The 11969-nt window shown below is 46.7% G+C and overlaps 1 protein-coding gene across 2 annotated transcripts; it reads right to left on the bottom strand.

Moving 5' to 3' along the window:
- Positions 1 to 1787: 1787 nt before the first annotated feature.
- LOC144798505 (zinc finger MYM-type protein 1-like) lies at positions 1788 to 11503 on the bottom strand. Of its 2 annotated transcripts, XM_078669424.1 has the most exons (3): positions 9191 to 11503; positions 4542 to 4617; positions 1788 to 4268 (listed from the first exon to the last, which is right to left on the bottom strand). In XM_078669424.1, the coding sequence occupies exon 3, from the start codon at positions 2878 to 2880 to the stop codon at positions 1813 to 1815; it is 1068 nt and encodes a 355-aa protein (XP_078525550.1). In that variant the 5' UTR covers positions 2881 to 4268; positions 4542 to 4617; positions 9191 to 11503; the 3' UTR covers positions 1788 to 1812. The 2 variants fall into 2 exon arrangements, with proteins under 2 accessions (XP_078525550.1, XP_078525549.1); XM_078669423.1 differs by lacking the exon at positions 9191 to 11503 and having other exon boundaries at positions 4542 to 5611.
- Between the last annotated feature and the right edge of the window lie 466 nt (positions 11504 to 11969).

The raw sequence follows: 11969 nt of genomic DNA, 5'->3' as shown, positions 1-11969 counted from the left end.
GACAGAGGGAGAGAGAGGGAAGGAGACAGAGAGGGAGGGAGACAGAGCGAGGGAGGGCGACAGACAGAGGGTGGATGGCGACAGAGGGAGACAGACAGAGGGGGAGGGCGACAGAGGGAGGGAGGCAGAGAGGGAGACAGGGAGGAGGGCGACAGGGAGGGAGACAGATGGAGGGAGACAGACAGACGGAAGGAGACAGACAGAGAGAGAGAGGGAGGGGGGGAGAGAGGAGGAGAGATTGAGAGAGGGAGAGAGAGAGAGAGATGTGTGTATGCCGGGTCTGGTGGCTCAGTGGACGAAGGCGTCTGCTGCAGGGACCTGTGTTCAACCTCATGGTCAAAACATTTTTGTGCTTTAGCCCCGCCCCCACCGGTGCGGCCCTCGGCCACAAACCACACTGTAAACTTGGCCCCCGAGAGAAAGTTTGTGGGTACCCATGGTCTATACGATAACATGGGGTGGCACCCAGGCAAATCCGAGATTGGCAGTTCCATTATGGTAACGCCTAAATATGTTGTGTTTGGTATCAAACAACGTGCCTTCTCACCCCTGACACGAACCTCCTGCTGAGGACGATGTGACATGCACCCAGGTGGTAACCGTACAAGTCGCCCCATCTTCTCTGTGCTCTGGCTGGCAAAACAAAGTTTCCATGTTTGCTGCTGCCAAGACAGGATTCTGACCGCCTGCCAGGCAGTGTGATCACTCACAGGAGTCTGGAGCAAAGGCTTGGGCAAGAAGGAGATCACACCTCCCTCCTCCCAAGTGAAGTGGGATATGCATCAGGGCTGACTCACAGAGGAGTAAACAGCCCTCCCATGCCCCAGGTGTCCTCAGAGGCAGACTAGCTGCAGGGACTAGCAGCCCATTACCTACTAACTCCCACACTCTTAACTTCCCTAAATCTAGTATTTAAGTGACACCCCCGACACCAGAATTTCAGTACTGAACAATCTGCATGCATCAAAGAGGACAGAAGAATAGACCCGTGCCAGCGACAACAGGACTTTCACTAAGCAAATGAGAAATACCCTGCACCTGTGGCAACTTTCCTGAAACTGCCTGATGCTCGTCCTAGGCTATCTCTTGGTTCCCCCAGACAGAGGGACCCCTGTGGAAGCCTAAAACACCCTCAGACTCCCCTGAACAAGTGGCACTTGTGCCCTGCAAACTACGGGTAAAACAATGCAGGGGCGGTGGGTGACATTTTAAAGTGGTGGGGCGCAAAGTGATTTGCATACAGAACCGTAGCGAGCGCAGCGAGCGATCCCGAACCCCAAAAGGGGGGTTTGGGGGGCCAACCCCAAGAAAATTTTGAAAAAAGAAGAAGAAAAATCGTGCATTTTCAAGCAAATTTGAGAAAGCAGGAAGGTTAATAAAGCAATTGTGAAAGTGCAGTTATTACATTAATAGATGGCATAACATAGGTAGCTGCTTATTCAGTATAACCACAGAGCTTCATACATTCCGTCCTATTATGCTCAGGTGCTGAATTCAGACTATAAGACTTTCATGGAAATCTCAGCTCTAAGAGTAGAAGAAGTTGCACAGCAGTTGGGAAACAGCCTTCACAAAGCATTGGGAACCACGCCTTACCTTTACCATTAGAACGCATGCGACTATCACGCATGTCTTTCCACACGATAGTGTTAAGGTGAAACAAAAAATGTACTTAATATGCCATTTGATCAGTAAAATCTGTGTAGTCTCCAAATAGAACAAACACTACAAAACGTTTAAAAACAGAGATAACAATGCATTTCTGAGTACCTCAATCAGTATTTTTTTTAATCATCAAACAAGTAGCAGCATTCACTTTTTGTAAATGAAATCAGCACGTCTGTCTTTCAGTGTAGCAAACTTATCAATTACTTTCATGTTGAAGTCCGGTATTTTTTGAACTAGCTTGCTCTCTACAGAGAGCATCGCCAAAGCATTAGGTCTTTCCTCTAGCATGGTGTTCCTGAGGAATGTCTTTATGCGCTTCAAGGCTGAAAAACATCGTTCAGCTTCTACAGTTGTCATTGGAGTTGTAATCACAATTTTTAGTAAAGTCACTGTCTCTGTAAGTGAGTTTTCCATATGGAGTTTATGAATTAAACTCAACAAAGTCAAGGCGCTTGTGGCCTTCCGGTACACAGGCATTCCGTAGAGTACAGTTAACTCAGTTCTCAGCTGCTCTTTTTTGAGCATAGGATATGCTTCCACAGCCTGATTCAGAGCACGCTCAGGGAAGGATTCATCATATTCTGCAAACTCTTTACTTTGCAATAAAGTGGCACTCACCAAATGTTTTGTGAATGAAAAACGTTCTTGTGCCTGCACAATTACAATGTCACATATCTCCTTTCCAATTCGAACCAGAGAGGTGATGTTTTGCCTGCGGTTCGCAAAAATAGAATGCTCCGGCAGTTTGCTCTCTAAATCGTCAACCCCATCTCTCACTTTCTTTATCTTTTGTACAAATGTAGATGTAGCGGCTTTCACAGAGACAGTATCTATGTCTTTTCGTTGTAACTGATCGTATAACGTATCAACATCACGCATTATTTCATGAAATAAAAACAGTAAGAACTGGAACTCTTTGTCTTGTAGTATTCTAATAAAGCCATGGGCTTCATTCTGACTTGTATAATCAAAGTCTTCTCTGGATCCTATGGCGACAAAACATTTCTCAAGGCCCTCCCTATGTTCAAAGATTAAGTTGACTGTACGAATGTGAAAGTTCCAACGAGTTGAGGATCCCCTTGGTACGCTTTTGTCCACAATCTCATGAAGGGCTTCTGTTCTTTTGGGGGAACGTGTGAAGAATGCTGCTATGCCTCCGATATCCTGAAAGAAAACTCGTGTCTCTCTGATCTTTGATACCGCCTGTTGCATAATAAGATTGAGTTGGTGGGCGTAACAGTGCACAAAACGAGCATTAGGGTACACATCTCAAATTAGTTTCTGTACTCCACTAAGGCTTCCACTCATTACGGACGCACCATCATAGCTTTGTGCGATAAGTTTTTGTTTTTGAGGTAGGTCCGGGAAAATTAAGTTCAGTTGACACAGTATAGCTTCAGTGATGGTTGCTGCACTAGAGTCTCTTAAATGTGTGAAACCATAGAACCTCTCCACAACGTTTCTGTCACTGTCAAGGTACCGAAATACTAACACGGACTGTGTTTTAGTGGCCACATCAGTGGTGTCATTAGCCTGAATAGCCACAAAGTCTGTGTTTCGCAACTCTTGCACAATATGGCTTCTTATAATTTTGAGCATAAAGTCAAGGAGTTCATTTTGTATTGTATTAGAGGTGCCCTTAAAGACTGTAGCACGTGCTAAATATGTTTCCAAATCCTTGTCTATGGTTGACATTAAATGGATGTATGACGTTACAACGCATACTTTTACCACGCATACCTATCCAACGTGGTATTTACAACGAATACCGTTACAACGCATAGCGCTTAGAGGTGCTGGATAGTGGTGTGTATAATTTTCTATTCCAACTCCAGTCCCCGTGGACACTAGGGAAGGTGTTGGATAGAAAATTAAACTTATTACTTACCCTAGAGCGCCCCCCAGCGCAATGCGTTGTAATGGTATGCGTGGTAATACCTGCGTTGTAATGGTAGTGCGTTGTAAAAATTTTGTTGTAAACGTTGCATACCCATTAAATCCACTAGGCCTCGGAAGATCCCAGGCTTTGTGGAAGTTTCTGATTCGTCATGGCCTCGCAATGCCAGTTTGAAAGCACCACAGAAACAAATGCAATCAATGATCTTGGATAGATTTTGTCTGTTCTTATCAACAGCTTCATTGTGTTTTTGAATGGATTTGCGATATGCCTCATTTATCTGCTGCTCAACTGGTGCGTCTTCCCCCAAGATTCCCAGTCTTGTCAGGTTTTCCAGATGATTTCTTGTGAGTGCATGCTTCTTTATTTTTTCAGATATATGCTTCAAGTCAACTAATCCTTGATGTGTCCAAGAAAAGTCGCCACCAAACAGCAAGCAGGGGAAGCAGAACAGAGCATTTTTTATAGGGCACCCTGTAAGCCAATCAGCTTTTGTGTACCAGGCATTTGAGAATGTACGCTTTGACATTTTTCCTCTGTCCTGTGTAGTTTGTTGTAGGTTTATTTCAGGCTGATGAAGTCCTAATTGCTTTATCTGTAGTTTTTGTTCAAGTGGCCGTGCCTGGAATGACCTTGCAATAAGCTCTTGTACTGTATCATGATGGTGTGTTGCTGGCCTTACCAATATATATATTAAAGAAACCTGTCAATAATCAAAGTACAACGTATAAGGTGCAGTGCAATAATATGAAATTTCAGTATAAATACATATATCTTGTGCATTATCGTAATACATCTCCAACAGCTCCCCTTTCCACAAAATGACTGCTAAAATACAGCCGTACTGCCTCCTGCCTCTCTGTGCCATAGTAGTTGCTGGAGGCACTGAAAGAGACACTGCTTGAGGGCCTGGAGAGTGACCACATACATAGCCCTAACTCCCATGTAAAAATATATATAGCATCAGTTTCCTTACCGTTAACACTGGTGTTTGCTGGGTTGTAGCCGGGGTCAAAGAGCAGCAACGGAGGTTGGGGTACTCGTGTTGTTTGCTGAAAAATTGCCCCAAATGCGGTAATGTTTCAGGTTGTCAGGTGACGAAAATGAAAAGATAACAATTTATTTTTGAAACAGTAGGGTAATGAAACAAAGACTGTGGGGAAAAAACATAACGCTCCAATTTTCTCCTTGCACTTTGCATGCAGCTCTTACATGACAGTTAATAGCTCGCCCTGTATGTTAGGATTTTAAGTTAGGAACTGCAAGTAACAAAAGGATCTCTCTGACAAAAGCAGTGACTCACTGACCTATTTACATCATATGCATTTTGTGATCTGCATCAGGTATATGTTCTTTGCAGCAGGCACATTAACCTTCTGCGCTGCCGCCTGCTGCTATTTCACTACTGGGACCACAAACATAGTCTGGCAGACTGCCAAAGCACCTACATATATAGGCCAACAACTGATGTTTCTATTTTGTGTTTTATATAGCGAAGTAGACCCGAGACATCGGGTATCAGAGCGCTTTACATGACATTGAGCACCAGTTTCGTTACATCACCATTATTGTCTAAATCAACATTAGAACACATCAGTGGCCAGGCTGGCGCTTAATAATACAACAACATGCCTTTGAAAGGCAGGTGGGGCTGGGCAGAGACACTCGTGTTTAGCTCTGCCTGACATGGGCCTGACTCGAACTTTTACCTGCTCAAAATGTCTTTCAATCGATCTATGCGAGACATTTCCTAAATGTGTCACGCACGCACGTTACTTTTCAGAAAACCTATTCACAGCACGGCAGCAACATTTACACTAAATCAACGTTACTTGCCCAGCCCTCAAACTGAAGGAAACCTCACACACACCTCTCAGTGCAGCAGAGTGGACAGAGGGGTGACTTTCTAACTGTCTGAGGCTTATACGGTTGGTAACACCCTCCTCCCTACATCTTAACATGCTCCCGCTCTCCACTCCCTGCCATACATCTTCCATGTTATGCTTCCTCTTTTCTGCCAGCCCCTGAGCCCCCCCCCAATTAATAGCCTCTTGCCCGCCTCCCTCCATAAAATGATGTTTCCCGCCTCTTTCTCCTTCACTCCCCCCTCTCCAGCTTCCTGCCAAGCTCCAGCCCCCTCCCCAATACCCCACCACCAGGATCATGATTCCTCCCGCCAGCCCCCACCCGCCGCTTTACTTCATCCATTCCCGATCCTGCCTCGTCGTCTTTACCAAATTTGATCATTTCTTTTTTACCAAGGACAATGTTCCACTATTTCTCTCCCTATTACCCCATCGCCGCTCTCAACCCTTCTTCCTCACATGCCCCCCTCCCTATCACGTTGTCCCATTCCATCACTACAGCAGTATCGCTGACTTCACCCACCCCAACCTCTCTATCCCTTCACCTCCGATGCTATCTCCCGCCATACTCTCGCGACGAGGGCCTCGCTGCCTCGTGCGCTCCTATCGCTCTCCCCGAGTCGCGTTGAACCTGTCCAAGCGCCGCGTCAATGTCCTCATATTACTAATCTAAGGCCCTGGTTTCAATTACGGGGCTAATCCCCCTTTAAGTATAAACTCCTGTTAGCACCCGAAACACGATTCCAACTGCGGGATTACAAATCCACTTTTGGGTGCAATCAGCAATCTCCAATTTGTGCCCAAAACGAGATTACAGACCCTGCACAATTTGCACTCCATGCTGGTGTTGTCTCTCGCGATTGTCACAAATCACAGTAACGGAACCGGGAGCGGCGGGCAGTGGCACTTTTGTTGCACATCTGAGTGGGGAAATGGGGAATAACATATCATATGTTCGTGTTATTCACCATTCCGAGGTGTCGAACTCAGAATCGAGTGCAAAATTGCATCTCACCAACCAGAGGACTACGTGGTGTTATTAAGAAAATCAAAGGAAGAAAGTGTTTTTTCATGATTCCTACCAGATGCGAGCCTGCATCTCATATTCTGCCTGGGACCCAAGACAGTGACCAGAGACACAATCAGGCAGGTTGAGGTGAAGCAGCCATTTGCAAGCGCTTTTGGAGCACAATTGTCGATTTCCCTGCCTTTTATTTTACAGACCTGTGTCTCTGTGTTTTGTTAGTCATACTGTGCAAAGTGCATTGATTTTGCTCTTTTAATATAGTAAAACAACTGCACCCAGTCTAACACAGTAATGCCCTTACATTAATTTCACTCCATATGTTCCCTATTAACGTAACCTGACATTAAGCATAAATTGGAGGATGCCAGAGCAACAGTTTAGCTTTCACGAAGTGTTACTGAAACACTATGCCACGCATGGTAAAGCATTACCTCAAAGCATTTTGTGAAGCTCTGTTTAGTCACTGATGAGTCTGGTAAACAAACAATAACCATGTGCACTCAAGCTTAAAGTGCCTGAAATATGCCAATTCAATGTCATGCTTGCGTTATCTGCACGTTCACGTCCACCAGATTCTGCCAGGATCACTTTGACTGTGGTATTGACAACAAAGAAAGTATATAGAGAGAGCATCTACAGCTCATCTGAGGATGTAGCCTTACGGCTAAAGCTTCCGACTTTAGCGCTGGGAACAGTGTTCGAGCCTAGGTGTGGCCTCACCGTTCTGTAATTTTGCGCAAAACACTTAATCTCCAGCGCCTACCAAAATAATGAATGTGTCCTTGTGTAAGGTCCCTGGTGCTCATCATGTAAAGTGCTCTGATATCTTTGGGTCGTTCTCACACTATATAAAGCTGCAATAAAAATAAATAGAAATAATTTGCTCTGTAAAAATGCCCCTATACCAACCAAAGCCTCCTTGTACGAGCGATCCCCTTCTGTCTGCAAACAGGGATTCTGCATGCCTGTGCACTGAAAGGTAAGGTGCAGTATAGAAGGAAATATGTCCTTACATTGACATATACCAGGATCTCAACTCTTCACACTGGTAAACTAACAAGCATGCATATTGTGATTTTTTTCCCCACCCTGGTGTGCAATATTTACCGTGACGGTTCTCACCATGTTTTCTCCGGAGCAAAATTGTTGGCAGTGTGTGTGTGTGGGAGGTACAATTTGCGTGTGGCACTGGCACAGACATAACACGTCTCACAACGGGCGTTTTGATCAGAAACGGAAATGAGTCCGTAGTTGCTTGTGAGCCCTAGGCCTCTCTGGCTGCAGCCTGCAGCACAAGACCCAGCGTGGCAGCGACGTCGTTCTAAATAATCGACTAGAGTCTAGAGAGAGATTATTACAGTCAACAATTACTACTTCCGAAACACGATTCCAACTGCGGGATTACAAATCCACTTTTGGGTGCAATCAATCTCCAATTTGTGCCCAAAACGAGATTACAGACCCTGCAGAATTTGCACTCCACGCTGGTGTTAATGCACATTGTGATTTTTTTTCCCACCCTGGTGTGCAATATTTACCGTGACGGTTCTCACCATGTTGTCTCCGGAGCAAAATTGTTGGCTGTGTGTGTGGGAGGTACAATTTGCGCGTGGCACATAACATAACACGTCAACAACGGGCGTTTTGATCAGAAACGAAATGAGCTCGCCCTGTAGTTGTGAGCCCTAGGCCTCTCTGGCTGCAGCACAAGGCCCAGCGTGGCAGCGCCGTTGTTCTAAATTATCGACTGGAGATTATTACAACAATTAGTCTACTTATACTATATCAGAATTATATACTCACTCACTAAAAAAAGAAACTACTAGTGCTGCTGAACTACTAAAGTTGACGAAGTTGAAGTAGTGGTGGTCACTTCACACGACGACGGATCGACGGACTCGAGAGCACAGGCTGGCTGATGCACACACGAGGCGAGAGTCACCACCCACCCAGAGAGAGAGTAGAGAACAAGATCATGACGTCAGCAGCGCCGCGTAATGGCCAATCACTGCATGACTCAATGAAGTCAGACACAGTGATTGGCCATTAGGCAGCGCGGCTGAGCCACCCACGCGCGGCATCCAATAATGGATTGCCCTGCCCTGCTGCGCGGTCAATGGCCAATCCTGGCGCTGCATGCAGTGCCAGGATTGGCTAGGGGGGCACACTGAGTGCTCGCCCTGTCGCCCTTTCTATCGCCGGGGGATGTCGCCTGGTTAAACCCAGCACCCCCCTGGCCACTCGCTAGCAGGAGAACAACAATGCGCATGCTTGGGCTAGTTTCAGCCCCAAGCTTCACTTGCGCACTCGAGCATGGGGACACCTCTGCTGCTGCAGCTGAGTAACGTGGACTGTCACTCAACTCAAGCTGCACAGCAGTCCAGCCCCCCTGCGCGCAGAGCACTCCCCCGACTCCCGGATACGCCGGGTGCTGCCCCGATTCCTGACGGCCTGGACATGAGGATTAATAAAAATGAAATAATTATAATTTCCTTGCACAGCCGCGGGTCCATGGGCTAGTGGGGCTACGTCCCTACGCCCCAATGGACGCACCGCGGCTGAAACAATGGTCAGTATCTGAAGAATCACTGACCATCGGGCCATCCGAGGGATCGCCTAAATGTAGATGGTCTAGTCATTGTGGGAACTGTAATCCTGCCTTCCACAAAGTTACATGCAGCTAGCACGTTCCCTAGGACCACTGGATGTCAAAGAACTTTCTGCTCTACTTACCGCCGCCAACTCTTGTTGATCTCTAGTCCGGCAACCAACCCCTTTACTCAATGCTGCAGTAAGAAGGGAACTCCATCCGTCTAACAGCAACTGTAGTGTAGTTCCTATATTCCCAATAGGCTCTGCGCATTGGAATAACATAAACGATAGTTTAGACATAGGACTGAGGTCGACTAGGTCTCTATTGAATATGTTAGACTTGATTATGAATGCCAGCTAGCTCAGAGGCCACTAGAAACTTTCTCGAGTAAACAAAAAGGTGTTAACTTTCCTGAATAGACAAGAAGGGATTCGTTTCTGACAACCGCATAAACATGACAACTTTGCTCCCTCCAGAATAAGGAGTATATCTCCAGAGTCGCGGAAACAATAGATAGCTATTTCACTCAGTCAATCGTGCATGCTTAGTTTCACCAGAAGTGCAGAGAAACAGAAAGACGGGCGTTTTCAATAAAAGAGTTTAATTTTATTTTTATTGAACAGTCTTCTTTCTCATGCAAGAGAAGTGAGTTGCCACAATTGCAATACTTATCATAAAGTAAAGTGCGTACAGTAAAAGGAGTATTACAAAGTAATACTGTAAAAGCATGGTATGGTTCCTGAGCCATACGGTGTTTAAAATGGTTTAAAATACATACAAAGATAAAATCATAACTAAACGTACTCAACTGGTGCTTGTAAGATACGCCTACCCCGGTGTACCTAACCTACGCCTAAAACATGGGAAGGAGTAAGTGAGCTGCAGTTTGAGTTAATATAGTTTTGCCAAGAATCTGAATCAAGAATTCTCTAAGGGTCTAATCAGCTCCATACCTTGCTTATAGAATGAAGGAGGTCTTGTATCTCGTTCTCAGGACTCGATTTCCCAGCAACCCGCAAGGGTGACCGGAAACACTGGAGCTGGATTTCTCGGCAGGAGAAAAGACAGCGTCTCTCTCAGTGCGTCAATGGGAGGGTCGGCTTCCTTCGGCACTTGCCACAGCAGGGCGTCGGGCAAGTAGATAGCTGATCTGCTCCAAACCACCGTGTGTTTTGCTAGGGCAGATGCTGGTATATTTATACCTGGAAGGTGCCGAGTTTGACGTAAGGGTGGACATAAGACGTCACTAAGAACTCACAGTTCTTTCAGGACTCCAGGAGTTCTAGGACAAATCAATACAGAAGCAGGGGAAATTCCCGGGCTGCTGGAGGCTTGCTTTGTTTAAGAACACGTTGTGAATTTGAATTTGAATTTAAAAATATTTCTATAGCGCACTTTTACCACGCGGTTTCATGGCGCTTTTGAATAATAGGAAGGCCAACAAGAGCAGAGGGAAGACTAAGCATTATAAGCTCGAGAAAAGAGCAGGGTTTTTAGACCTTTCCGGAACTCAGTGTAGGAGGGTGTCCCACGGAGTTCCGTCGGGAGGGAGTTCCAGAACGCAGGAGCGAGAACTGCGAATTTTGTTCCGCCTGCCTTTTTCTTTCTGAAACGAGGGATAGTTAACAAGGCCTGATGAGAGGAGCGAAGCTCTCTGCCCGGCGTGTAGGGCATGATGGCGGAGCAGATGAACTCCGGAGCGGTGCCCATTCTGGCCTGAAAGGTGGTACAGCCAAGCTTAAACAAGGCTCGTTCTTTCACCGGCAGCCAGTGCAGGGCCTGCAATAAAGGAGTGACGCGATGGAATTTAGGCAGGCCATGAATCAGGCGGGCGGCCTGGTTCTGCACTAGCTGCAGGCGGCGAATGGCATAGGCTGGGGCGCCGTTGTAGATGATGTTGCCGTAATCAAGGCACGAAAGCACCATAGCCATCACTATGATCTTTAGAGCGGGTAGAGAGAAGAAGCGAGAGATCTTCCTAATGGTTCTAAGGGAAAAAAAACTGGAAGAAACAACTGAGTTGACCTGGAAGTGAACAGAAAGTGAGGAATTCAGAAAAATACCAAGGGTTTTGACCTTAGGGACCGGGATCGGAGGGACACCAAGTGAGGGAGGCCAGTGGGAAGATGACCAGGGACTGCAACCACCTCCGGTCAGGACTAGTTCCGTTTTGTCCGGATTGAGTTTGAGGTGGTTGCAGTTCATCCAATCCTGAATGAACAACATGACGGATTGGACGTTCGGGGATGAGGAGGAAGAATGGGAGAGGTTAAAGATAAGCTGGAGGTCATCGGCGTAGTTAAACACCGTGACCTCCAGCTGCTGTAACAAAAAAATAAGGGGGTAGATGTATAAATTAAACAAAAGGGGAGAAAGTGAGGAACCTTGGGGGACTCCACATACGACCCCACGAGGGGCAGCAGTGAAACCAGCTAGATGGACCGCCTGAGCCCTATCACTCAGGAAGGACTCAAGCCAGGCGAGGGCCAGGCCCTCTATGCCCGCCGCCCTGACACGGGTAAGGAGGATGGAGTGGTCCACCGTGTCAAAAGCGGCGGACAGGTCTAAAAGAATGAGGGCCTGCGGAAGGTTGGTATCAATGCCCTCGCGTAGGCAGTCCATCACTGAGGTCACCACCTTCTCCGTAGAATGGAGGGGGCGAAAACCCGCCTGCCGAGGGGAGAGGCAGTGATTAGCTTCCACGTAGGTGCTCAGGGTGCTGGTAACATGGGTTTCTAGAACCTTGCCCAAGTAGGGCAGAAGGGAGATAGGGCGGTAATTAGAGGGGGATGAAGGGTCGGCACCGGGCTTTTTAAGGATGGGAATAACAGCCGCGAATTTGTGAGCGGTGGGGACCACACCATTGCTGAATGAATCATTCAGGAGAGTGAGGGGAGGGGTAGGACAGTTTAGGAAGAT

The sequence above is a fragment of the Lissotriton helveticus genome, chromosome 12 (assembly GCF_964261635.1).
Source record: "Lissotriton helveticus chromosome 12, aLisHel1.1, whole genome shotgun sequence".
Classification (NCBI taxonomy): Eukaryota; Metazoa; Chordata; class Amphibia; order Caudata; family Salamandridae; genus Lissotriton; species Lissotriton helveticus.
The sequence above is the reverse complement of the archived record's forward strand: the minus strand, read 5'-3'. Positions and strand labels throughout refer to the sequence as shown.

Bases quoted from the DNA above. Each gene is read 5' to 3' on its own strand.
- LOC144798505 (XM_078669424.1), bottom strand. From the start codon at position 2,880: ATGCAACAGGCGGTATCAAAGATCAGAGAGACACGAGTTTTCTTTCAG.